Source organism: Salarias fasciatus, chromosome 4, assembly GCF_902148845.1.
Source record: "Salarias fasciatus chromosome 4, fSalaFa1.1, whole genome shotgun sequence".
In the NCBI taxonomy this organism is placed as follows: domain Eukaryota; kingdom Metazoa; phylum Chordata; class Actinopteri; order Blenniiformes; family Blenniidae; genus Salarias; species Salarias fasciatus.
The window spans coordinates 8,675,437-8,702,563 of record NC_043748.1 but is presented as its reverse complement, the minus strand read 5'-3'; the positions used below and the strand labels follow the sequence as shown (position 1 = coordinate 8,702,563).

At 43.7% G+C, this 27,127-nt stretch overlaps 4 protein-coding genes across 4 annotated transcripts; 3 read left to right on the top strand and 1 right to left on the bottom strand.

Moving 5' to 3' along the window:
• Positions 1 to 1,206: 1,206 nt before the first annotated feature.
• On the bottom strand, positions 1,207 to 4,068 carry natd1 (protein NATD1). The gene is made up of 3 exons (XM_030089233.1): positions 3,893 to 4,068; positions 2,877 to 2,995; positions 1,207 to 2,480 (listed from the first exon to the last, which is right to left on the bottom strand). Exons 1-3 carry the CDS (start codon positions 3,990 to 3,992, stop codon positions 2,364 to 2,366), a joined length of 336 nt encoding a protein of 111 aa, XP_029945093.1. The 5' UTR covers positions 3,993 to 4,068; the 3' UTR covers positions 1,207 to 2,363.
• A 4,747-nt stretch (positions 4,069 to 8,815) lies between these two features.
• LOC115386777 (myosin-2-like) lies at positions 8,816 to 10,436 on the top strand. Its single transcript, XM_030089245.1, has 3 exons — positions 8,816 to 8,842; positions 9,344 to 10,319; positions 10,375 to 10,436. Exons 1-3 carry the CDS (start codon positions 8,816 to 8,818, stop codon positions 10,434 to 10,436), a joined length of 1,065 nt encoding a protein of 354 aa, XP_029945105.1.
• Positions 10,437 to 10,549: 113 nt separating this feature from the next.
• Positions 10,550 to 14,372, top strand: LOC115386776 (myosin phosphatase Rho-interacting protein-like). Its single transcript, XM_030089244.1, has 10 exons — positions 10,550 to 10,935; positions 11,659 to 12,262; positions 12,450 to 12,597; positions 12,705 to 12,810; positions 12,968 to 13,079; positions 13,234 to 13,326; positions 13,505 to 13,591; positions 13,671 to 13,806; positions 14,069 to 14,160; positions 14,238 to 14,372. Exons 1-10 carry the CDS (start codon positions 10,550 to 10,552, stop codon positions 14,292 to 14,294), a joined length of 1,821 nt encoding a protein of 606 aa, XP_029945104.1. The 3' UTR covers positions 14,295 to 14,372.
• Positions 14,373 to 19,474: 5,102 nt separating this feature from the next.
• On the top strand, positions 19,475 to 25,901 carry kcnj12b (potassium inwardly rectifying channel subfamily J member 12b). The gene is made up of 2 exons (XM_030088760.1): positions 19,475 to 19,984; positions 22,200 to 25,901. Exon 2 carries the CDS (start codon positions 22,320 to 22,322, stop codon positions 23,589 to 23,591), a length of 1,272 nt encoding a protein of 423 aa, XP_029944620.1. The 5' UTR covers positions 19,475 to 19,984; positions 22,200 to 22,319; the 3' UTR covers positions 23,592 to 25,901.
• Positions 25,902 to 27,127: the final 1,226 nt, after the last annotated feature.

Below are 27,127 nucleotides of genomic sequence, written 5' to 3'. Positions count from 1 at the left end.
ACCTTGCAGCAGCAAGATTTGGGTTCAAATACTTGCTGTGCTTTAGTATGTGGAGTTTACATGTTCTCCCCATTTCCTGTACAATCCAAAAAGGTGAGGTTTATTACTGACCTTAAATCGAGTGTGTATGGGTGTCTGTCTGCCTGTTCACCCTGTGAAGGACTGGTGACCTGTCCAGGATCATCCCTTCCCTCCCCTATAGTTAACTGGTATCGACTCCAGTGCCATAAATAGTGGATGAATACACTGGAACCATTTTAAAATTGTGTAGGTTTATAAACGTAGTCCCTGTTTTGACCCCAGATCAATGTCAGTGATATTTGGAGAAAATATTGGATGAATCTGGTTAAATGACACTGCACAAGTTCCAGGGTGTCTTTCTGCAACCACAAAATGTATGACAGTTGATTCAGGCTCATGATGTCGATTTCTGAACTGAACTGCTGCCTAAAAATATGTCAATGTACTTTTAACGTTTATCCACTAGATGGCGCCAAAGTAAGGTTTCCGATGGGCAGCTTTTAAGGTCTGCTTTTCTTTACATAAATGTTGTAAGAAAAAATTCTCAGATCACTGCATTTTAAAACGTCTTGGATTAATAAATATGGGTTAGTGATCCAATAATGCAGTAAGAAAGCCGTAATAACAAGAAAACATGAATTACTGTAAATACTACCTCATAATCACTGTTGTGATGAGGACACAGTGACAACATATGAATCCTATTCTCACTTCACAAATACCTGCGTGTGAAGTCTTCTACGACAGAAAGACATTACAACATGGAAATGTGTATGAGATTTGTTTATTTGTGTATTTCTCAGAAATTACAGAAGGAAGAACAAAAAAACATCTTGAGAGCAGAAAGTAGCGAGGACAGGAACAGTTTGACACATTTCTCAGTCTCCTGCTCAGAAATTCACCCAAGAATTAGTTTCTTGTGAAAGAAACCCACAAATAGAAACAAAAAAAAAAAACATACACGCAAAAATGAAACAACACTACAGTTAAAATGTCCTGTTGAGGTGTGTGCCACTTAAAAGGGAAAGCTTTTACAACAGACATAATTTTCCTGCATTGATGTCAGCGTGATTAAAGCAGAGAGTCTGCACTGCTCTGCTCGAATGTGTTCAGTAACCTGAGGCATTTTTCTCCCTAAGCTTAAAGATTGTCAACAGCAAAACCTCCTGGAGTGCCAAAAGAAGCTTTACAAAATATCTACTGTGATGAACCGTGTCATTTTGTCATCAGCTGCGTAAATAAGCCTTGTGGGTAAGGCAAAAGAAACGGAGCAAACTGACAGGAAAAATATATGTTTCAGACACCCAGTCTTATTCTCCTGAGTGAAAGAACAAAGGAGCGACACTGAAGAATGTGAATGCCCTGAATATAACAGTGCTGCGATTGTTGCTGGTGTGAGCAGAGACATTTATCCACAGCCACAATGAAGTGTTGGACCAACACAGTGAAAGACCTCAGACCCAAGTATCATCACACCAGTGTCTGGAGGATAATGTACAGTGGAGAAAACCATCATCACCCTGAGGCCGAGTGAGGAGAGCACCCTCAGGGTGACGTATCCTAGTCTAATAAATCAATCTGCTGGACACAGTGGAAGTGGATGAAGTAAAATCTGGACAATAGATGTCTCAAAGAAGACATAAATGTTAAAAAAAAAAAGTTCAATTATTTCTAAAATCAATTGTAATAATTACCTAAAGAAACTATTGCTTAGCTTTATGTTTTCATGCACAATACAAGGATTTTAGTATTAAAACTGGGGGAAAAAAAATGGAGATGGAAAAAAAAAAAAACAAAGTTGAGATATAAAAGTCATAATGACTCAGTGAAACCATCATTGCTTATCAGCTGAACCGACACAGAGACAAACATTATCATGTTGTAACACAGCTCATCACGAGTGAGCCCACAAGAAGACAGAAATTTGCAACATCGTGAAAGATTTGACCCAAATCTGCTCCCACTGCATGCTTCAAGTCAGCGCTGGTCATCCACCCTGCAAGATTCTATCTGAGGTAACAGGCTTCACCTTTGGTTGCTCTGTTTTTACACGTCATGGCCAGCTTATCCACCTCTTGCATGTTGTGAGTGTGTGATCACATGTCGCGGACGTGACTGACCGGTCGCTCCAACGCTCCTGCCATCGACGTCTTCAGTGTGAGATCGGTCGTCTCTCGATACACTCAGCTCAGTGTCATGTTTAACAATGCCCAGAAGATCCTTTTGTTGTGCATCATCACTCTGAAGCATGCTGCTGCACAGTTCTGGTTTTTTTTTTTTTGTTTTTAAATCTCCTTGGAGTCCTTTTTCTCCATTTCTCACCTTGCCCTGGCCATGTGGCGTCATTGATAAATATGTTCAAAGTACTGCGGCTGAGGATTTTCTTTGACATATTTTTGAATGTACCAGCAGGTCAAGTGAGCTTTCAGGTCTTCTTCCACCACGAAATCCATGGCTGCCTGCCAGCACATAGCACAGAAAATCACATCCAAATTACTCACACAATCTCCGGTCAACATTAAAAGCTGAAACATGCCATGATTGAACTGTCTCAGGAGCACTCGTCATGCATAAGCAACAAAAAGCAGTGGAGGCACGGCTGAGAAACATTTATTCTGGGCCAAGCCGAGCATTAGAGTCGTATGCATGTGAGCACAAGTCATTCACTAATGTCTGTGTAGTTTAGCATTAACAAGAGACATCTGGGATCTAAAACATACTGACGGTGGTGAAAAAAAAATCTAAACAATCTTTTTCTTTTCAACAGATTCATACGCAAGTCTGATTTTCCATAAACTAAGCCACCAGTTGATGCACAAATCAACTTTCAACTGAAATAAAAGCATGGCGTTTACCTTGGCCAGGTGTTTGGCGATCCCTCTCCCTCTGTAGGCATCTGGGACTTCAGTGTGCTGCAGGTCCACAGTCTTCTTTCCAACATACTCATAGAGTAGAACTGCTCGATCATGAGATCCTGAGGGCAGACACAAGTCAAAGCGCTCACTCTTGTCAGGTTTGCCTCCACCCCACCCCATCTCTGTCAACATAGGCAGAACGCTGACCCCACCTGACTGGGGCATGCTGAGTTTACTCTACAATAATACAATGCTTTTTGAATACTTTCTTCCTCCTGCATGTTAAACAAGTTTAAGTAAGAGTGATTACACTAAAAACTCACAGGTATAATTATGGATCAGTTTGAAGTCGTAAACTAATATAAACAGTGCAACCCGGCTGCATGGTTAAACATGGCATGTCAAGTCAAGTACAGACAAGTGCTGGAGGAAAAGAGGTGATGTTGGGTGAAGAGAGGCACATGAATGTCTCCATTCAAACAACAATGTCTTCCACCATTTCCTTGTTAACAGATGATACCTTACACTTGTGAATGCAATAAATCAGATTAATACTGGACATTAAAATAGCTAAATAAAAGTTACAAACCATTTGAAGTGAATGTTTTAAAAACAGTAGAGCACTGGAAAACTACAGGAATCCAGTGCATGGTTGAAGTTGGTTCCTCCATGAAGACTTCAGCTACAATCAGTGAGTCTTTATTGTGCAACTACGTGTTTTTTTTATCGGTCTTGCCTTCACCAATTCAACAAAGGAAACGTTTTCGTCCTGAAAAAGACTGAGCTAGTGAAGTTCAGGAAGTCAGAAGCTTAAATAATGCACTGTCCTGATCTCTCCACAGACAAGAAATACAACTAGAATAAACATTTGATGATGCTGCTGTATGGACCGAGTGGCGTATTCGTGTTTTAATGTGCAGACGGAGAGAAAACATCGACGATGTCAAAGAGCTCCACCAACCATTGTGCTAACGTTAGCCACCTAGCTCACTAGCACCCCCCCCCATTGAACTCACCGTTTAGCCGGATGACAAACTGGCGCCGCTTCTTGTCGTGCTCCACGTGAATCTGAGAGCTGCTCGCGTCCAGAGGGTTTGCCTGCGCTGCCTGAGCCATGGTGCGGTTCTCTGGACTGAAGACGATGGCTTTTGCTACTTGTGTGCAGCGAGGCTAACCAGAAATGGCTACATGAAAACACTCCATCAGCTGTGAGGTCACGTGACGAGCAAGCCAATCAGCGGCCGGGTTCTCAGCGCGAGGAGGAAACACAAAACACGCGAAGCCAAAGCACTCAGCTGCTGGTCACATTGTGACAATCAGACTGATTGAATCACCCTTTGTACCTTACAAACTGTTTATTTTAAACATTGTGGGTTTGAGTAAATGTTTTTTTTAAGTTTTCTTTTTTGGGGGGAAAGGTCATCATAATAGGCTATTTGAAAAAACAAAAGAAATGCGCGTCTGCTTAACTTTTAGGCTGTTGTGGTTTTGCCTGCTATATTTAGAATATTTATATCACTGACTGCTGAGAGCCATAGGAAATGAAAGCATAGCTCTATTAGCAATTCTGGAAAAACATTTCAGTCAGTCAATCAATCTCTCTCTCTCTCTCTCTCTCTCTCTCTCTCTCTCTCTCTCTCTCTCTCTCTCTCTCTCTCTCTCTCTCTCCTTTGAGCCACATCTTATGACATTAAAGAATTTCAGTTATACTTGAAACAAGGCACATATCTCAATATATATTTCTAGTGTTCAATGTTGTTGTTTTTTTAAATCAGGTTTTCGTCTCAAAAATTCTTTTGGGAAAGTCTTGCAGAATCCCCTCACTCCCAGAGTCACAAGTCAACATGATAAGATGCACTTTTTTGAATGATTTGCATTTATGTGCAGATTAGTGAAGCTTCTTACATTCAAAATGATAAACATCATATGAACATAATGGATGAAGGGAAGTTGCGTCCTAATTATGGGAAGTAATCTGGAGACAGCCCACATGTAAACAGGCGGAACATGCAAATCCTACACAGGAAGGCACCTTAGGACATCATTTTGTGGAGACAGGATCGACAGTAATGACTACTTTATTTGTGTATTTTTTTTAAATTGCATTTGATGTGAAGTTTAAAGAACATTTTGAGTTTTTTAAGGGGGTAACCACAAGAGATCATCTTCTATAGCAGAACAAACACTTTTTTCATTCAGATTTGTTGTTGTTGTGTCTGAGAAATAGTTTTCAGTAGTTCAGGTCAGGTCGGAGCTCACAGTCTCACCATGGCAGTTGTATCACGTCGTGTCCTGAGCAGAAGTAATACAGTCAGCAGACTGCATCCTGGGATATTAGTGAGTAATGTGAAGTATTCTGTGGCAATTTATGCAGAAGTAAGATCATTTTTGACGCTATCATGTCAGATAATCATGAGAATATTGAAATTAAAGCCTGGTACATCAAGTTCACTGAAATTACAGTGTTGTAATCCTGTTAAGCTGTTTTGCCTAATCCAAGAAAACTCTAATGGAGTCTGATCACACTGTGTGGGATTATGTAAGTGTGGCTCTTTGGTCACAGGTGCAGAGACCTCTTCGTGATTTGTTCACTCGCCTTTGTGCCGATTGATGGCATGATCAGACAGACAAATTCAGTTGTGTAGATAGTTTAATTCTCATCTTACTGCTAAAAATGATGTCCAAGGCACCAAGGTAAGTCAAACCTATCGATCTATTTATCTATCTGTCTATGGATGATTCATGCGTAGCCGCTTTAATCTCATCTACAACAGGTGGAATGACCTTCCAGCAAATATCAAGATCAACAAACCTGCACAGAAGAAATCAGGAAAGGTGAGTGCTTTCCTCAAAATTCAAAATATAAGTCCTTTAAAAATCCACTGAGTGATGTTTATCACATAGATTATTACTCACAACCCAACTCTTTGAAATGTCTTTTTCTTTAATTGCTTGACAGCAACAGTTTAAACAATATAACAAACTCACATAAAGTGCCAAATATTGCACATTAACAATATAGAAGACTTATTAACAGTTTAAAGGATCCAGTCTGTGACTTCCAACTCATCCGTTTTGTTAAAACTTTGAGACTGTTCAGTATCTGGTTCTTCCAAGCATACATGTTCGGAAAAACAAAACTCTGAAACATTCTCATCAAACTCAGACACCATCAATGTAACTGAACATTTTTCATGGTTTGGTTTAAATATGCAGAATGTTCAATCTGTAATTCCATTATTTTTAGAGAGGAAAATGATAATTATCTTTCATTTGGTTTGCTTCAAAGCTCACACATTCACCACCCCCCCCCCCCCCCCCCCCCCCCCCCAATTTCCCTACGGCTTAATACCAACTACCCATAATAAAATCCGTTACCTGCTGATCTGCTGATCTGTGCTGTTTACCTCCGGGGAACACAGTTTCCTCAGAGATGATACACTTCTCTGTGAGCACTTCATTTTATTTATGTGTCCATTAATGACCAAAGATCAAGTGAGAGCAGCTACTGCTAAGTCAGGACTCTTCAGGCCTCCTCTAATTGATTTCTCTGTCGTGGGCTCTGGCCGCAGATTCATTGCTTCTGCAGTCGGTGAGGTTGCATCAACCGAGACTGGAATAGACCGCCAGTATCTGATGGCTCTCCAGCGCTTAAGTGTGATTGAACTTGAAGTGTGTATGTTCATGATCACACTGTTGGTCAGATGGCACTTAAGCAAATTAAGAGCTTTTGTCAGGATTAAAAGGCTCTCTCCAGTGGCAACTGGCATGCATGTGTCAAAGAGTCCATGTACGGGTGTTGTGAGTTTACTGTGTCATGTGTGATGTTTTACATTTGACTGTGACAATTATTACATCAAAAAACATACAGTTGTGGATTTTTGTCACATACTCCCCAAATAATTCTGATTAATCTTCCACAACCCCTTCTTCTCCTTCTGTTACAGGAGGGAGGGATATCATCAATACCCGTGTGTGGAAATAAACAAGCTGGCAGTGAAACAACTAAACCCAGTGTTGGTGTTAGGAGGAGCAGCAGCCTCGGAAACAGGGGCGGTGACTTGAAAGCAGCGGCCACTAAAGTTGGTGGCAGTTTGAAAGGAGGCGGCGGCGGCGGCGGCGGCGGCGGCGGCGGCGGCGGCGGCGGCCATCCGGCTGCTGGTCAAGCATCCCACCGATCCAGACCTGCCCTCCGCCTCTGCAGCAGCCGGAGCTTCTCATCCCTCCACAGCTCCTCTCTGTCTGCCGCCACATTCATCAGAAGCAGCCGCTCACTCAGCAGACTGGACCACAGAGCTGCTGCAGAAGGTAATTCTCACACACAGTTCATTCATTAATTCATCTATTTACTGTAAAAAAAAAAAACCATACAATTTCCTCAAGTTGTGCAGATGAGTCCTACTAGATTGTTTTATCTTTATCTTTTATGGTAGTTATTCTGATTATGCTGTACTGTTTTCTTGTTTTTATTTGCATGAAGTGGCAGACATGATGTTGAAAAAATATCAACCTTGAAATGTCCTAAATAGAGCATTTTCTTTGTTGGAACAGATTCAGACAATGCAACAGCAAATTCACAAGTAAAGAAAATACAAGCCACCGGGAGGAAATTTCTACATTACAGTCGACGATCCTCCTCCTTGGATCAAATCAGGTTTGATGCCAGGATTTGTTTTTAGACTTGAATCTACTGTACATTCACTTCATGACTTATAAAATGCAGTTATTGTGTTATATTTTGGAATCAAGAATAAACCTTGGTTTGATTTCGATGTGTTTTGCAGAGATAAGACGGAGCGGAGTCACAGTGACAGCCCGGAAAAAATGAAGACAAGCAGCTCACTTCAGCCTCTCAGCCACTCAGAGATGTGCTCCTCTTTGGTTTCTGCAACTTGTCATGAAAAGAAACAGGTCAGTTGGATTCGAGCATGTTTGTTCATCAATTTATTCCTTTTTTTATTCCTTCCTTTTGTTTTAACCTGATGCTGCAATGTAAATATCAGACCATTTTAAATATCTTTCACATTGTGATTATAACCTGTTAGTTTTGATGAATTATAGTGTAATACCACTGAATACAGCTACTCTCTTTTCCAAAATGTGAATTCATGAGCAATATTTCTGTCTCCACAGACCAGAGACGGCGTGTACACGTTGTGTGCAATGACCTCCGGGATGAGACGCAACTGGGTCCAAGCAGTGTTGAAGAACGTGCGGCCTGGACTTACACACGAGGCCACAGGGTAAATCTATTTTTTTCCTGAAGTTCTGCATTGCCGAGGTCATTTTCACAGCTAAAACACAGGGTGTGCGTGAGGAAACCAGAGGGTGGGGGGTTTGAGGGGGTGGAGTGGATTGTATGGTTGTTATCCCATCAAGAAGTAATTTTCTGTAAATTTTGACATGAAAGTGTGATAAAAAAAATAGAATAATTTGGATGTATCTTAAGGTCAGCCATTTGGAACAATTGATGCTCGGGATCAGCTTGTTATTATTAAAGTAATTTTTCAGATAAATTCCCATTATTGTGGACAAACATCTCTCCTTTTGTTGTTTACAGGTCAGACCGGAACACAGAACAACCTCAAGAGCACCAACCCAGCGAAAGCGGAGGCGATATAACTTCTCGGTATCAGGAACAGGAATCTGAAGGTGAAAAGTCACGACGTTCTCCAGATGGAGAGTCTCCATCTATAAATCCTCCTGCTTCGCCTTCGACCTCCTCTGCTCCATCATCTGCTGATCATCTAGAGGAGATAGAAGAGAGTGAGGCAGAGAGAGTACCCCACAGTGGTAAGTCACGCAGATTAATGAGAAAATTGTAATTTTCCAGTAACAGCTTTGAAAAGTAATGGTCCAATGATATTTTTCTATTTTTATTATTTCCCTGACTTTCTTTGCTGAATGAATTGTGTCCCTCCTAACAGACGCATCGCCGCATGCCGACGAATCTCAAGGTGACGGATGTACGTCCGCAATGGTGTCACTGAATGATGAGTGTTTTGATGAAGATTCGAGCGTGCAGCGAGCAGCCGAGCAGACCACTGAGCAAGATGAAACCACACCACAAACCGAGGACCAACAGGTCTCAAGAGATCGCACAAAAGAGGAGGAACCACTGCCAAGTGAACCACAAACCGCACAACTAGTCAGAGAGGTGAGTTCATGTTGAAAGCTGGTAAAAAAACAAAGAAATCTTGTTTAACGTGCCTGAATCAAAGTCATACAACAGGTTGATTCAATGTCTCTACAGCTGGAGAAAACCCAGAGGGAATTGTCTCGAATGCAGCAATTGAACAAGATCCTGCAGGATGAGTTACAACAGCAGAGAGTGAGTCACTCATATTACTAGAGAAACCATTTCCCAATATCGTCCATAAAGAAACTGGCTTTAGCCAGATTTATGTGGTCATATCATGGAAAAGGCTTTGCTTTTTTTTCCTGATTAAGGCTTCTTGTCTTTGTAGAACGACACCAACTCATCTCCGGAGCACACTCTGACTTTCCAGCATCTGCAGAAGATAAACCACGACCTCCGCTCTGAGCTGGAAGCACAAAGGAGGAGTCAGGAGGAAGCCAAAGAAGCTGAGCTCCGGCGAAGGGTCGACCTCTTGGCTCAACAAGCGCAGCTGCTGGTCACCGGTGACGCCACTGCGCTCGCACAGGCCCACCTGGAGAAGGACCGCCGGCGCTTCCAGGAGCAGCAGGTGGAGTGGGAGCGCTGTCTGGCCTCCCTGAAGTCCCAGCTGAACACCAGCGAGGAGAAGAGGAGGGAGGCCGAGTCTGGCTTGACGCAGCTGCGGCAGGAGCTGCAGAGTCACCACGGTCTCCAGCAGGAGGCCGAGCAGCTGCGCAAACATCTGCAAGACGTGTCCGCTGAGTTTCACGCCTACGAGGAGGCGCAGGTTGAAAAAGAGGGTCGGCTGCAGAAGCACCTCGCTCTCCTGCAAGCGAGTCAGGAGAGAGAGCGGAGGAGCTTCGCCGCCAGCCTCATGCAGGCTGAGCAGCATTCGCAGGAGCTTCAGGAGAGACTCCAGACGGCCGAGGAGCAGGTGGAGAGCTTCCACAAGTCTCAGGCACTGACCAAAGAAATCGAGGAAGCGCAGCGGCAGCTTCAAGAGGAGTTAACGTGCACGGTGTCCACAGTGCAGAGGCTCCAGGAGGAGAGGGACCAGCTCAGCCTTCACTGTCAGGAGCTGCAGAATCAGCTGTCGGATGCAGAAAGGGAGCTGAACAGGGTGCAGGGCCGCCTGCAGACCGACGAGACGCACTACTACAACCTGGAGCACTCGTACGAGAGCGTCTGCGAGCAGCTGCAGGTGGCGTTGGGGAGGGTGGAGCAAAGGGAGTCCGACACGCAGGAAATGCGAGAAGGCTACGAGCGACTCCTGGACAGGAAGGAGCAGGAGCTGAGTGAAGTGCTGCTGAAGATGGAGGTCCTGGGTAACAGTCTGGAGGAGACAGAGGTGAAACTGAACGAAGTGCTGAAATCTTGCAGGTGTACCTCTTCTAACCAGACAGACGAGTCTTCAGAACCTCAACGTGCCGCTGGAGCGCTAAGCGAGAACAGCTCAAAGATGTCGAACAGCTCAGATGTTACCGAGATGATTCAGGATAATGGAAATGAACAAGCAAGAACTCGCTCTAAGTCTATAGATGCGTCATACCAGTACATGGTCACTGCAGGGTACGACCCAGAAAGGTTCATGTCCGTCATCCAGTCACTTGAAACCAAGCTCTACGTCACTGAAGAGAAACTAAGGGACATTACACAAAGACTAGAGGAGCACCAGAGTCACACCGGCTGCCAGGACCCGCACCTGTGCTCCCAGCTCACCCAGAGCCGGGCGACCGCTCAGCACCTCGGTCTGCTGCTGCACAGCCAGGCCAAGCAGAGCCAGCGCTTCGCCCAGGAGACGGAGGCCTGCTGCAGGATGCTGGCAGGCAGGTTCCAGGTGGCTCTGAACATCGTGCAAGCCTGCAGAGAGAGGCTTCAAGCTACTCCGAATTATCCCTTAGACCTGGAGAGGCAGCTAGCCAGTGTGGCTGCCTGCCTCAGGCAAGGAGAGGTAGCTGCAGAGAAACAACAGCTTGACTCGTGCAATGCCAGCAAAGGAGAAAGCAAAATACTGGTTGATGAGAAATTAGCTGAAGGTCAGGATGATGCCTATCCGAAGAGTGAAATCCTCGAAGTACATTCTCCAGCAGATGACGAGGGAAGTGTAGAGAAATGTTTAATGAGGGAACTGTTAGTGGTGGAGAAAATGGTGTCCGCTCTTCAGAGTCGACCTGTGATTTTCCAGCTGTCCTCGCTTTCACAAGACGATGGAGGAAACATGGCTGACAGATACAAAAACATAATTTCTCAAAGGATCGCCTTAAAAGCTGAGGAAATTGCAGAGTGTGACAACAATGAACCTTCAGAGAGTCAGATCGGTCAAATCCTTGCTGAAGCAGAGGTCATTTACTCTGCATTAAAGTTTCAGCTACAATATGAAAGCGTTGGTCAAGCGGAGAGTCGAGAGGCGGATCATCGAGGAGCAGGTTTGGCAGACATCTGCCCTCCAGAGCTGGCTCCTTACGAGGAACAAGTGCAGAGCGACACCAAACGTTCCGAGGAACCTTCAACTGCAAAGCAAGAGGACCAATCAGATGAGAAACACGTTGCGGCGGAGCCAGCGTGGTTAAGGCGACTCGTATCACGGCTGCAGAAACGAGTTGAGTCCCTGCGCCAACTCTGCCAAGACATCTCTGGTGAAAACACACCAGCTGGTGAATGTAGTACTGATGAGAGTGTCGAATGTGCCTCTGCGGCCCGCTTAAATGTCATTCAGGAGCAGGTGAAGGCCATTTATTTGTCAGACCGACTGTATGTGGATCTGGAAAAAGAGCTGCAGCAAGTCGAGGTGTTACAGACTAAACTGCAGGCTCTGAGTCAGGAGAAGGAGGTGAACTTACTGGACGAACACGAGGCGTTGAATGACGCCTTGTGCCAGCTACAGGAGGACAACAGCGTGCTGAGAGAGGGGCTTGAGCGGGCCGAGCAGCAGATATTATCTGTGGAGACGGGAAAGCAGAGGCTGATGGAGGATATCAAGAAAATTAGGAATCATCATGAAGAGCAAATGCAAAAACTGGAAGCCAAGTTTCAAGAGAAACTGAAGGAACTGCAGCAAATTCATGAAGAGGAGATGAAAAACTTGCATGATTATTACACCAAGTCCAAAGAAAAACCGGCTAAATCCTGCACTGAGACCCCACCTTCGACTCCACCAAACCAACCAGAGGGGAGGAGAAGAACAAACGAGGACAATGAGATCCAAATGATGGGAGGTGATCCAGAGGCCATGAGAGCAGCTTACCATAAAGATCTGGAAAAACTTAAGGTAAGAGCTTTTTCTTTAATTCTGAATAAGTAACTGTCACCTGTGCAGTATTAGCTTGAGTAGCTGTGTAACTGCTATCAACGCCTGATGAATCTGACAATAAAAATAATATCCATAAGAGGAAAATAGTCAACACCAAGCTTCTTCATCTTTTACACCACTGACAAGTCGCTGAATGTCATTAAAGGAATCGTGTGATCAGGAGGTCAGTGCGATGGAAGAGATGCACAGGAAACAGATTGGAGACCTTCATGAGCAACACCAGCAGGAGATGGCCGAACTTCTGAAGCAGAAAGACCAACTCCTGCAGGAAGAGACAGCTGCTACCATGGCAGGTAAGTGTCTTTCACCAACAAACCTTCTTTAATGAGAAGAAAACATTTTACTTCATCAGTAGACGTTTGCGCCTCCTTTCATACATCCATCTTCTGACATTTCCCAGCCATTGTAGCGATGAGGAGGGCCCATAAACACGAGCTGGAGAAGAGCAGACGGGCTCAGCGGATCAGGGAGAGCGCAGACATCACACAGCTCTGCGCTGAATACGAGTGAGTGACTCACAGCTCTTCCACAAATGTGTTTTTTTTTCTTTACTACTTATTCAACGACATTTGGATGCATTTGAATTTGAATGTATGGATTTTACAGAAAACATTCGTTGTTGATAACCACTGGATGAATGTTTGTGCCTCTGCTTCGTATCAGGGGGGAGATCCAGTTGTTGCAGAAGGAGCTCCAGACGCTGTCGGCTCAGCACACTGAGAAATGCCTGGAAAACTCTCAGCTGAGCCAGGAGCTGCAGCAGGAGAGGAAATCAGTGAGTCAGTACCAAAAAGAAAACCAGGAGCTCAAAACCAACCAGGTCCAATGTTTTCTTTTTGCCAGTATGGCTTCTATCAACAACTCATCCAGAGCCACGACGTGTGAAGTACGTTCATGTCTTCACTTTCTTTTTCCTGTCCTCCTTTCAGAGAGAGGCTGATGACTTGTCCCAGCCGCAGTTTTCGCTGAATGGGAAGCAAATGCATGTTGTTCCTCAAGCGAATGACTTTTATGAGATGGAGGTAGGCAGCAAAAACCACCGTTTTATACCCAGTGAAGCCGTCACTACTGTGAATCTCAGTTTAAACCATCGACTGAACACAAAACAAATTACATTTCAATTTGTTCCAACAAGGTCAACCATGGTTTGGGTTATATGCATCACTGTACTCTGTTAATTCTTTTCCATATTTTTCACAGGTGATTTTGCGGGCGAGGGAGGCAGAAATGCAGTTCCTCAGACACGAAGCTCAGTCACTCAGAGAAGAGCTGAAGATTGCCCGAATGGTGCTGCCGTGTCTATGAGTCTGGATTTAATTTCACCGAGGAATGAGGATACTAAAATCTTTGTGTCTGTTTCTCCCAGGATAAGATCTACGCTCAGAATAAGCTGAAAGCCCTCTGTACCAACAACCAGGAGGAGCCTCATCAGCAGGTCAGCAGCCGTGGTGAAGAGTCAGCGGCTTGGTCTCCAGGCAAAGAGCCTGCAGGACCGACTCCTGGTGAGACGCATTTCACACAGTCTGTGATGAAAGTGTTGTCATTGTTTACACAAACATCCAATCATTTCATTAGAAAGATGTGGATTAATTCAGTTTAATTAGAACTTTATTTAGGCTTTAGATATTATCACAATCCCTTCCCGTACCTGAGATGTTCCTGTCTTCCATCACTATTGGTGTATGTGTGTGTGACTGTGTGTGAAAGAAAGAATTTGATTTTTAATGTAAAACAAATTGTCATTTCTTCTCTCTCGCCCCTCAGAAAAACCTGTGTCAAACACAGCCAATGGTGCTTTTCCAAAGAAATCTGGGAAATCATCTCTCATGCGCCAAATAAAAGGAGTTCGATCAAGGGTAAACATTTAATCACGGATCAATAACTTGAAATCTTGTCCGTTAATAAATTTATTTTCATGTGTCTCTTTCTTCAGAGTTTAAAAGATGGTCTTTCTGTTCAGGAAAAGATGAAGCTGTTTGATTCTTTCTGATCTGAATCTGAGCTTTTCTCAGCTCCAGAGGGAAACAGCAGGGCGGACTCAAGCTTTATGTTTCTTTTTCTATTGTAAGCTTTGTGTATTGTGTGTCTCTTTTTGGCTCTTACTTTTTTTTTTTTTTTGCAAAGTGTTTTTTTTTTTACTGTGAAAAAATAAACTTTTCCTGCTGTATGCTGCAGAATAGATCAATTTGAACCAGAGCAACACTAGAGGGAGCAACAAACACACGTCTTGATAAAATATGAAAGTTCAACAGGGGATATAACAGTTGAGCCTATAACTATGTTGTATTTGCAGTCATGTGTATTATTCAGAACTTTGTAACATATAGACATGTTGCTTGTGTTTATATTAAAAGATAATTGTGTGTATGATGTTGTTTTTTGCATTTTTTAGACTAAAGGCATTTTGCAGTATGTGCAGCACTTCACTTTAAGTTCTTTCATCACCAAAAATAATTGAGCTTGAGTTCAAAATGTAATTTAGAGAATGAAACACTCTATCGCACTGAGTGAAACCGGAAAACAACTTTCAAGCCGTTGGATTTCAGATTAAGACTGAGATTCACTCTTAGTTTCATTCTCTGCACAAGATCATGAAAAGAACACAAAGAACAAAACAAATGACCACAAATTATTAACAAGAACTAAACACATCTGATCAGATGATTTTGCAGATATAGCAGTTGTACAAGTAGAATATCACGTGCAGAGGAGATGTTATTATAAACGACAAATGACGGGAGAGTTAGAGAACAGAACAGAATGTTTCAGGCTCTGATCTTATCAACACACACGATAAAAATTCAGACCACAGTCTGATAGAATGGCAGTGAAGTGAATTATCACTCAAGAATGTTAAACTTTTTATATGTCAGTTGTTGTTTTTTTATCTATTTAAACAAATGTAATTACATTTCTACATAAGATATTTTCAAAGTGTATAGTCAAACACATTTCACCAACAACTGATTATAAATGGGACGCAAGTCTTCTTTTTTTCTTGCTGTAAAAAGATGTAAAATGGTGTTTCCATATCCAGCACACTATATGTACCATAAATATGACTTATAAAACACATTAAACACAGAGATCAATAAAGGGAATTGGCTTCATTGTCACACGCACAGGTTGTAGTGTGTGTGTGTGTGTGTGTGTGTGAAGGAGTGGCGCCTCTCCTTCCCATGTTCCCGCCCTCATCATCAGTCAGGCGCAGGACGCCGCTGGGAATGAAGCAACGAGCCAGATCAGCGGCAGAAGTTTCCACGCGATGGTCTCATCTGCACTTCCTGGTGAAATGTTGACACGAACGGTTTCGACGTTTGACCCCCGTGTCACTGTGTCGTTCCAAGGCCCACAGGTCCCAAACGTTTTGGAGACCATCTTGAATACCGCCGCTTCATGCTGTCATGCAGGAATGCTGCTGACATTTGAGAAACATGCCTCTCGTTACTCGGACACCCCAACTCGCCTCAGATAACCCTTAAAGCGTAATATGTGTGACCCTTCATTTCCCTGAGAGATTTTTGGAGCAGGTTTCAAAAATGTACTTTGTTCTTGCTCTTGTTTCGTTCGACAGAAACGCAGATCCACATCACTAATTTCTGTGTGCGTTACAGATCGTCACTCTCAGAGTTACAGGACCTAATCTGAAAGGTGCTCGCTTCCTTGGAGTCATTTTCCTAAAGAGGAACATCGCACCTCATTAAAACCCAACACCCAACGATCCTCCCGCCACTGTGACTCTGGGAAACATCAGTCGGGTGAGCCGAGCCCCTGAAAGAGCAGAGCTGATTCTCAATGTTCTCCATCATGGAAAAACTCCTGCACACGTAAAAGGGCAAAATTCCCATGGCTGCATTGAGGGGGATGATAAACTGAATATGATAGCCTCTGCATTTGAAACCGTGCATTGATGGCGGTCATGCATCACATGATGTTTAGATACGTTCCGCTGTTCTTTTCCAATGTTTGCCAAGGTTTTTGTTCTAAAGTCAAGATACAATATCTATTCCAATAAAATGCTTTTCAGTGAAAAAAATTATATCAAAAAGTTGGTCAAGTTTTTCCTTTTTTTTTTCTCTCTGCTGGCGTTATAAATGATGAGTGAGTCTTTGGCTTTCTGCGACTTTTTGTTTTGCACCTGCTGGGTCGTTGGGAGTCGGGCGCCCCACAAACTCTCCGGGCCCTCATGACTGATCAGCGGCTGTTGTGGAAACGCCTGCACCTGCTCACGCTGCAAAAATAAGTGGCCCATTTAGTCATGCAAAGATCAATTACCGCAGCCAGAAAACCTGAGGGTGCAGCCCGCTTCCCCATTCATACAGCCTCAGGAGTGTCTCCACGCCGGCCCACAGGGCCCCTGCTGTCGTTACTGTCACACACGTCACAAGTCAGTGTTCGTGTAGTGAACTGCACCACAACATTTGTTTTCAAAGTTGAGAAAAAAAACACAATACTGAGTAATGCCCTCTAAAGGGTTAAGGTCCCACGTTATAAAAACATGACCTACATGCAACATATTTGCAAACCCAAATTTGTCAGTGTTTCCATGACAATGGTGAAATCCTACATAGTTCACTGTAGACAAATATAAATTTGGCAACACCGACTTCTACATGGAGGCTGATGATGATGCTGATTGATGTTGAAGGAAGGACTCTCACGCGTTTCACTCCTCTGTGTGCCGAAAGTGAAATAAGGGCGAACGTTACTGTGGGTGGATACAGACACCGATGTGAAGGTGGGAATGTTTCTGTACTAAAAATCTATCATTGATTATCAACTAAATTACACATTATTCACATCAATACAAATAATTAATTACACTGGAGATTTTTTTTTTCTTTAAAGACTGAGAGATTGAGCTTCCAGCTTGGTCTCTATAGTGCTAAGTCACCAAGGTGAAAGTACTTTATCATAATGAGGCAGGATGTTCATTAGGCTGGTCTGGTGCAAACTGGAGCAGGGAGGCTGGTGAACAGCCAGCAAAAAAAAGAAGAAAAAAAAGTTGTGTTTTGCATATGTGCAGCTTTTCTTTATGGTGGGTGCACAACGCCTCTGTTCCCCACTCAGTTTGGCAGAAAACACTTTGCAAAGCATTTCATCCTTCGAGATCCTCTCCATGAGGTATCAGCTGAATTAACATTTATGTTTCTTTTTCCTTTATTTTTCCCACTTTTGTTATTGTTTTAGAAAGTAATGCATCAGTTTTTGGACCAAGACGATAGAGGAATCCTCACCAAATTGATATGAAAGCATAACACACCAAACTTAGATTTTGCATGGGTTTTTAGAAAAGACAGGAAGAAAATACATTCAGGTAATGACAATGAAACTAAAATTTTAGCAATTCATTATTGCATTTAGGTTTTTTTAAAAAAGCCAAAAATGCATCTAACATATGGGCAAATATGATCACCTTAAGTCCGGTGATGAAAGGATGAAGATTTAAAAATTAAACATCATATGAACTATAACAATGAACAGTGAGCAACAGCAGAAGGTCTGCAGAGACTGAGTTAAACTTTCACACAGTACTATGACTGCAGGACTCACGGTCTCCCCGGTGTCCTGCGTGCCACGCAGGGATCACCACAACATGACAACACCTCGAATGAATCAGAAACATGCTGCTGGGACGCAGAGTGTTGATCATCTGAGAGGTGATCAAGTGTGAGCAAACCCCGCAGCCTGTGGCAGATCACAGCCTGGCCCACTTTGTCCTGCCGCAGTGAGGCGGCCTTTAAATAACTGCGAGGAAGCTCTCGGCCGGACTCCGGGCTCGCCGTGTCCAGATAGCACACTCCACATCCCCATCTGGTCCGCCACATCCTGACTGAACCCATAACCCATTTACAGGCTCGGCGGTATATCAGCAACAACAGAAGGAGGCAGAAAAATAATGTAAATTCTGACTGACAGAAGGAGAAACAGAAACACGTTTCCATTGTTTGGTTGTTTTATATATATATAGTAATTTCCCTGTGAACAGCTCCAGTTTCCTCTTCACAACATGAGGTAGTCGCTTTCTGGAAAACAATGTATTTCATAACAGATTGCCAAATGTGAATTTAGTGTGTATTTACTATCAATGTATACATTTACAGTACATTACATGTTTTTTATTCATTTTGGCATAGATCATCAGTAAGGAAAGTATTCCAAGTGAAATATTATCATATCATATTAGGTAAAGTACTTTGGCTCCTACTGAAATATAACTTTACTGTGGAATACATGGGGTTCCACATGAGATTCAAAGCGGCGACACCCGATCCGTGTTGTTTTCGTCCCACCGGAGAACAACTCTCCAGTCATGCTGGTGGCCTGCAGATGAGACCAGCAGCAGCAGGTTGCTTTACTGTGAAACATCTGAGCGTGCAGCACCTATTTATCAAGTTCTACAATTTCATTTAGCAAACGCTTTTACGCAAAGTGATTCGCCTGTTCTGCTCAAGGACACCCAGCAAACGCCACAACACACACAAAGATAAAAAGTAAACACATCTGTTCACGCTCAGGGTATCACAATAACAGAACAATAGTAATGATGGTAAATCACAGCAGGTCAACATCAGTGTGCTTTCATGCCGCTTAGTTGAAAAATCAGAAGATGGGCTCCTTGATTCAGGCTTGTATGCAAACACAAAACAAACAACGGCCTACATGTGCTTTTCAAGGCCCAGCATGTTCAGCTGGGGCTGCTTTGCTTTCTGAATGAGTCAAATTAGACGGCACACCGCCCACTCTCTGGACCGCTTGGATGGAAACTAAAGGCAATGTTATAGTGTCGGGTTATAAAATGAACTGTTTCCTCCAAAAAAAGGGAAAAAACCCCCAAAATTATAGATTTGATATGTGCAATTACATTATATTTATGCACTAATATAAAGGCAACATTTCATAACAGCGCTGTGCTCTTCAATGGAGAGCAAAACCAGGAGGCAACAAAACCCTGAAGCAACTGTTATCCTCCGGTCTTCCCTCCACATATGAGACCTGAATTAACCAGCTGGTTCTTTCAACACCGGTGATGGTCAGCTGACCGTCAACACTCTGTAGGGGAAGAGCATGTAGTCTCCAAATGCCAAGCAGCTACGGTGACACCGTGGAAGGGAGGGGGAGGACTGGAGCCGAGCAGTGAGCAAGAGTTCACTGGATGTGGGATACAGAGTGGGATCTGCAGCAGAGCAAGATCAGATAGCAGATTTACCAAGAAAGTGTGAGACACGTGGAAGAGGAGAGACTCTCCTCTGCTCATTGCTCTAAAATAAGAAGCGAGGATTGGATTTTTTTATTTGAGTAGAGCCGACAGCCCACGTGAGCACGAGATTTATTTAATTAGGGATAGCTGTGATTAAGTTCTGCAAGTCTGAAGGTCAAATTTACAACTTCACTGAAGACATTTTTACAGCTTTGAGTCTGTTTTTGATGCACTGGATATCAGTGACTTTGGAGTACCTGACAGCAGGAGTGACTGGGACACTTTCCTCATTCAGATGCAAAAAAAAACTTAGAGGAGGAAGCATGAAGATACTCTGTGGTCATTTACTCTCCTGCCTGAGGAGGACTGAGTGGATCTCCTCATAACAGGAGAGAAGATGCAGCAGTTTGGATAGAAAACTGAGATATCTACAAGAAGAAGTTGGAAATCTGCAATTATTGGGAACACTTGAAGTCAAGGTAAGACACACAATGTTCTTTATCTGTCTTTGTTGGAGTCAAAGTGATTTTCAGTAAGGTTTTGATTGTGATCAACATCAGCAGAGAGAGAGGAGCTCCACTAAAGAGCCTCCTCTGTTCGAGATCACAGCTCAGCAGGCAGACTGTGGCTCCTCAGATAGCTGATGAGCAGTCACACAAAATATTAGATATTAATATCCCTACGACATCCTGCTTCCTAGCAACAAGACCACTGACATCCAGCAAATATCCATATTCGCACCCATAATTCTCAGTCATATGCAAAAATTATGAAGGTTGTTATCATTAATAAATGTGTCACCACGGGGTATAAAGTCTATAATCAAATCTTAATTAGAGTATTTATAGTTCGCCTGCTGATGTGTGGCATGTCCTGACAATGAAGAATCTTTCTACATTGGTTTCTATGCACAGCAGCTCGAGGTGTGATCCTGTAATGTTCACAGATATCAGTCCAGATATCTAAACTCTGCATGGTGGAGGAAATCTGGCAGCTCTGTGTCAGCCAGATGGAAAACTAACACTGTTCAGGTTCCCTAAATGTTCTGTGCAATGGTGTTATGAGTTTTTACTTTTATAATCACGTTTACACTTCATAAGAGCAAAAACAGCTCAACATTACAGCAAATCTAAACCTGAATAAATCCTGAAAGCAGTTGATCATCAACATCTAAACTATCTGCAGCATCCTTCATTTGAAACCTGAAGTGAGGATTAAAAGGAAACATTCGTCAGATCAAACTTTATTTATAAAGCACCTTTAAACATTTTTAAAAAAATCAATCATGATAAAATAAAAAAACATAAACAGAGAAAAACATTTGTTAAAGCACAGTGACGTCTGTCTGCGTTCATTTGACCCATATTTCTCCAAATGTGTCTGGAAATGAGATCGTGTGAACATAATTCACTTTTCCAAGGCGTCAGTGCGTCTTTACCTCTCTGCTAACAGCATCCTGACCGTCGTATCTGCGAGTAAATTGGCACATAAATTTACATTTTAACCTAAAATGATCACATGTATCATCAGTCACATAATACATTTTGAAATGACTGAATCGCTGTAAACTGAAGATCTTTCCTCAGTTCAAAGGAGCAAATCTGTGATCACATGTGCATCACTTTCTTTAAAAACAGTTTTTAACTCTTCGTGGATTTTACATAAACATGTTTTTTTTCTTTACCAATACAAGTTTTAAAGACGATCCTTTCTTGGACAATGCTCTCCCTCACCAAAAAACATGTCTCTCATAAATGCAGCTGAAGCCATCCCATCGATTTCTATCATGGAGCCGTTTGTTCTCGATCCGTCTCCATGATCCCCAGTTCTGCCCCGTCCTCCTTCGGCCCATATTACTTTCCAGTGGAGCCTCACTGGGGAATCACACAGCCTCATCACAGCACTCCAGTGACTCTAATAGTTGTGCCAGCTGGAGGAAACAGAAGATACGTCACATAAAATGGCAGGGCATTGGATTAGCCGGCTATTTCTGTACCTTGTTGATCAGTGATACACGTATTGTATATTGAGGAATATTTCCAGTCCAGCAAACAGAAAAGAGAGGGCAGGCAGACTATCAGATGAATGATCAAATATATTAGGAACGAAGTATAGGTTTTATTTGATATATTTTAAAGCAGTCTAATGTTGAAATAAAGCTAAATGTAGGTGTCCAAAAGGTGCCAAATAAATAACTGTATGATTTATTTAAAAGCTCCACATAAAAACTAATGCCTTGTGATGATATGCTAATCATGAAGTATCAAGCAACATGTTGAAAGAAAGAAGAGAAACATATTTTACCTGGAAAAGCCTGATAAGACGGAAACTTCTGGAAGAAAAACTATCAATTCTAAAGCTACTAAATAAGACAAAGAACCATCAGCATAACTTTAATCATGATGATCATTAACCAAAATAAAGGCTTCAATGATCCATATTGGAAATCCTAAAGAAAGAAAAATGAACAGAGAAAAATAGATTTAATCACGTTGCGGAAAATGTAATTGGAAGAGTACATTTCCACTGAATGTGACTAATGAAGGAGATGTTCGCTGATGTACTGATAACCTGCCTTCCTTTGCGGCTGTAATCTCTGTTTTTTTTTTACATAAACAAAGCCAAATATGTCCTGTCGTCTCCGAGCAGGCTTCGACCAGCCGTATTAATACTCTGCCTGTCCTTCCTTCTCAGGAATCGATGGTTCGCATCGAGGCCGCGCTGGACGGATCCGTGCCGCTGGTGTGAAACCCGCTCAGTGTTTTATGGTTCGGGCTGACAGCATCAGGTCCCGTGGCTGCGTCCCACTGAGGCATGAGTGTGGGAAGGGCCCACCACCACCACAGCTTCCTGTCCTGTGAAGAGGAGAGCCTCAGACTCAGCATCATGCCCGCCGTGGGCAGCTTCGGCAATGGAAAGATCCAAACCAGGCGCAAGTGCCACAGCCGCTTCGTCAGCAAGTCGGGCCAGTGCAACATCCACTTCTCCAACATGGACGAGAAGTCGCAGCGCTACATATCGGACATTTTCACCACCTGCGTGGACATCCGCTGGCGGTACATGTTCCTGCTGTTCAGCCTGGCCTTCGTGGTGTCCTGGCTCACGTTCGGCCTGGCGTTCTGGATCATCGGCCACCTGCACGGCGACATGGAGCACGAGGGCGACGAGAGCTTCGTCCCGTGCGTCACGCAGGTCAACACCTTCGTGGCGGCGTTCCTGTTCTCCATCGAGACCCAGACGACCATCGGGTACGGAGCCCGCTGCGTGACGGAGGAATGCCCGGCCGCCGTCTTCCTGGTGGTCTTCCAGTCCATCATGGGCTGCATCATCGACGCCTTCATGATCGGCGCCATCATGGCCAAGATGGCGAGGCCCAAGAAGCGCGCGGAGACCATCATCTTCAGCCACAACGCCGTGATCGCCCTGCGCGACGGGAAGCTCTGCCTCATGTTCCGGGTGGCCAACCTGCGCAAGAGCCACATCGTGGAGGCTCACGTGCGCGCCCAGCTGGTGAAGCCCCGCTACACGGAGGAGGGCGAGTACATCCCCATGGATCAGATCGACCTGAACGTCGGCTACGACAAAGGCACCGACCGCCTCTTCCTGGTCGCGCCGCTCACCGTCATCCACGAGATCGACGAGGAGAGCCCGCTGTTCGGCATCAGCAAGCAAGACCTGGAGACGTCCGACTTCGAGATCGTGATCATCCTGGAGGGGCTGGTGGAGGCCACCGCCATGACCACGCAGGCCCGCAGCTCCTTCCTCTCTTCGGAGATCCTGTGGGGCCACCGCTTCGAGCCCATCATCTTCGAGGAGAAGAGCCAGTACAGGATAGACTTCTCCTACTTCCACAAGACGTTCGAAGTGCCGTCGACCCCCAGGTGCAGCGCGAAGGACATGGAGGAGCGGAAGTTCCCGACGTCCGGGGCGAATTCCTTCTGCTACGAGAACGAGCTGGCCTTCATCAGCAGGGACGAAGAGGACGAGGACGGAGACGCGGGGAAAGATCAAGACAAGAGCGCTTCGTCGGAGCTGACGCCTCTCAGACAGGATAAAGCGCCGTCGCGGAGAGAATCCGAAATCTGACTGACTGTCCGGCGCTCGTTTCGATGCGTCCGGATGCAGAGCCGTGTCTTAAAAAGAACCCTGTGGCTGTCGACCCACTGATATGAGGACCTCGTTGAAGACATGCCTGCTGTTCACTGAGGACCAGCAGAAATAATCTCCTCATGTGAGGATAAAACTTTGCTCATTCGAAGAACTCCTTTGCTTTCCCGAGATGATTTTTTGAGCTTTACCAAATGGAAACAAGCCTGATAGCGGCCTCGGCTGCAGATAGCAACATTAAAGTGCATGAAAATAGCATAGTTTGGGGGAGATATTTTCCGAAATGGTTGGTAGTGCCGACTCTGGATGCATTGAACACTTTTAACCTAATAACATTACTGATGTAAACAAAGAGACTCCAGATATTTCATCTAATACACTGCCAATAACTAATTTGGTTAGTTGCCACAGGTAATTTACTTACGTCCAGGACGGACGGCACAACTGTCGGGATTCAGACAAATCGGACTTGTGATAACATCGCTAAAGGGGAAAAACACGGTAAGTTTTATATACCAGCAGGGAAAACTATTCATCTCTCTCTTTCTTTTTAGCCACTGGGAACCATTTAGCTCATGGTAGTGATCTTTCTTTCACTCTTCCAGGAATCTCTTGACTTTTAGGAGAGCATTTATAGGAATCGCCGTACCTGCACCTGTCCTGAGGGGCAGATCATCATATGTTAATGAAAGCACATCTTTATCTAAAATTGGAAGAATATCTATCAAATCAGTGGGTATTTGATTCCAGATGATAGCCAGGTCATTAAGATAACGGTGTTTTTTAATGAGTTGGCATAAAAATCAGAGTTTCTTGAATGTTTTTACTCGTGATAAAATCTTACCACCTGCTTTATGACTGACAGTAATTCAAACTAACACTGTCATTTTAGCTGCAGATATATGTAGTTTCATCTGTTTTCTAATAAGGAAATAAGGAAAAGTGCAAGTTCTCTTAAAATAAAAACTGCCATCTCACAAAATCGTAGATCTCTGTCAGGGCTGTGTCTGAAAGTTCTGCATTTTTCAACTCGAAAAACAAAGACTAACTGCACTTTCTCAGGTACACTGATATCACACTGATATCTTCAAATCAACAGCCTGATCATCAGCATTCGATCTCAACATAATAAACACATAAGAACCGGAGACTCCGTCTGTAAATGCTCAGATCAGTAATCATACACTCGCAGCATAATTTAGGAGAGACCCGCAGGCGATATAAAAAAAACTAATTAAAGTCTGAAATGAAGCCCCGTCTTATGTGTGGCCTGTGGGAGACGGAGCGGAGTCGCACTGTGCTCTGAATCCAGTTCAGAGACCACACTCCGAGAAATAGTGACAAGTAGGGAAACCGAGACACCAAACCAAAGACACCACAGACTTTACATCTCATCAAGGACGATCAGTAGGATTTACTGGTCGTCCTCTGATTACGCAGTTTCAAATATTAGTATTAGTGAGACAATTACACCTAAATTTAAAGGGACCAACTCACCAAACATCCATGTCTTTGGATTGTATGAGGAAATCTTTGCAGACACAGGGAGAACATGCAAACTCCAAACAGAAGCTCTCACCGGAACCGGGTTCATCGGCGTTCGGCACTCTGGCCTCGCGGCACCGGAGGCTCAAACACAATAATGAAAAGTATTGAGTGTATTTTGATGAGTTTACTCTGCTCTTGTGGATCTGCAGCTTTCTTCGATAATAAAGAGGGTGATCATGAAAATTTGTAGGTCAGACTGTTGCTCCGATCCCAAGCGAGATGAAATAGTTTTCTCTCCACATTTCTCAAGCTAAAAAAGCACCGTGTGGGTTTATTATATACGCCTGACTGCCATTTCAGCACATTTCAACACGTTTGTGTTTGTGTATTTGCTGACTTGTGCTGAAAACATGAGGATGAGCTCTAAATAACAAATGGTGGCTCCACTGCCATTTGCACAAAGAGTCGGGTCAAGGACTTCCTGCATAATGAGGAAAGAACTTTGAACCATGAATATTGTAAATATATACGTATTTGTTCAGCTTCTTTTTATGTTTTAAGATCTCTCTGGCTGAATGGTTGCTGATCATTATTATTATTACTCTCATTGCTTTTAAAGGCTGAAGGAAAAATGAAGTGAAGGACTTGGATCTCCCCCCCTGCTGTCTTCCACTTATCACATCTGAAGCAATCTCAGCTCTCTTTTGCACCTTCTGCTCTTCTCTCTGGCTTCTGTTTGATTCTGTGAGACAATTTCAAAAAATAACGGCAGAACGAGAAGACCACAATAAAATTTTTCTGACAAAGTCAGCACAGCTTCGCTTTTTTTCTTTCATGAGACGTTGCTCACGACGTCCGGGGATCGTTTCATAACGTGGATCTGTAGCCGTTGCGAGATCTAAACAAATCAGAAGAGCAGAGAGGGAAGAGGAGCGCGCTGCCGGATAAACAACAAGGAACGGGCTGTAATTTATGGCAGTGATTCGGTCGGATGGTATCTGGTTGGGGTCAGAGGTTTCTGCTTTCACTCTTATGCAACCAATCAGGCATCTCCCAGCATATATATGGACGCCACTTGGCAGTTCTTTTGGATTTCGCTGCCCTGTAACCTTGAACACCGGAGAGGAGGAGTGGAGTCACACCCTGCCGGGAAGTCCATGACGAGCTTTTTGCCGCCGCCGTTTCTGATCATCAGGGTGTAGTATGTTGCTCTCGCCTCCTTCACCCCTTCTTTTGAGAATCATTAAAGATTTTACCACACAGCAAGTATTTTAATGCCCATAAAGTGAGGATATTTAAGAGGAAATGTAACTCGGCCTCATCACCGAAGGTCTAATTTCTTACCTTTTTGGAGCAGAATCTTCTAAGATGAGCTCAGAGAATAAACCTGGGATGCTTCCCACCCACTCGCACCGTGTTGTGGGACGAGGAGCCGTGGAGGGTCAGTCTCCCAGCATGCAGAGTGGGCCGCTCAGAGGCAAATTCGGCCCTAATTGCAGCGGCTCGATTCTTTCCCTCAGCTGCAGGAAGAGGAGGACGGAAAACAAGAAACACTTTCTTCTCTTACAAAAAATAACTTTAGATATTACAGTCTAACATCATATTTTTATTAATCCATACTTTTGGGTGCATTTTCAGAACTCCCAGAGTGAATTCAAAGCTTCGTTGGATTTTCACAGAACATTCAGTGAGTAATCAGAAAAAAACAACTCAGAGCGGTCAACAACAGGACAGAACAGGTCAAACAAAGTGTCTCTTCAGTATTAAGTTGCAGTTTTCTTTCCATTCACAGTCAAATCAGAGCGTCAAGTCGGTGTCGAGTTTTTCTTTTGATGCGTGTGAAAAGTTTATGGGATCAAGAAGTGAACTTGTGAATGGGATATCAGTGGATGGGAAAAAGACTCCACCCTGTCTGAGAAAGGAGGAGAGGGGAAGCTGGTGTTAGAAACCAGGGCGGACTGCTCTGTCATTTATACCATTATGTAACCGTGCAAACACAGCCCGTGTGAATTCTCATTTCATCACTA

Bases quoted from the DNA above. Each gene is read 5' to 3' on its own strand.
- kcnj12b (XM_030088760.1), top strand. From the start codon at position 22,320: ATGAGTGTGGGAAGGGCCCACCACCACCACAGCTTCCTGTCCTGTGAA.
- LOC115386777 (XM_030089245.1), top strand. From the start codon at position 8,816: ATGCCGACGAATCTCAAGGTGACGGAT. The intron at 8,843-9,343 runs GTACGTCCGCAA...TTGTCTTTGTAG, and splicing joins CGAATCTCAAGGTGACGGAT to AACGACACCAACTCATCTCC. The intron at 10,320-10,374 runs GTAACAGTCTGG...GAAATCTTGCAG, and splicing joins GCTGAAGATGGAGGTCCTGG to GTGTACCTCTTCTAACCAGA.
- LOC115386776 (XM_030089244.1), top strand. From the start codon at position 10,550: ATGGTCACTGCAGGGTACGACCCAGAAAGGTTCATGTCCGTCATCCAG. The intron at 10,936-11,658 runs GCAAGGAGAGGT...TGGTGAATGTAG, and splicing joins AGTGTGGCTGCCTGCCTCAG to TACTGATGAGAGTGTCGAAT. The intron at 13,807-14,068 runs GTGAGACGCATT...CTCGCCCCTCAG, and splicing joins GCCTGCAGGACCGACTCCTG to AAAAACCTGTGTCAAACACA.
- natd1 (XM_030089233.1), bottom strand. From the start codon at position 3,992: ATGGCTCAGGCAGCGCAGGCAAACCCTCTGGACGCGAGCAGCTCTCAG. The intron at 2,996-3,892 runs GTGAGTTCAATG...GTCTGCCCTCAG, and splicing joins GTTTGTCATCCGGCTAAACG to GATCTCATGATCGAGCAGTT. The intron at 2,481-2,876 runs GTAAACGCCATG...ATGTGCTGGCAG, and splicing joins TCGCCAAACACCTGGCCAAG to GCAGCCATGGATTTCGTGGT.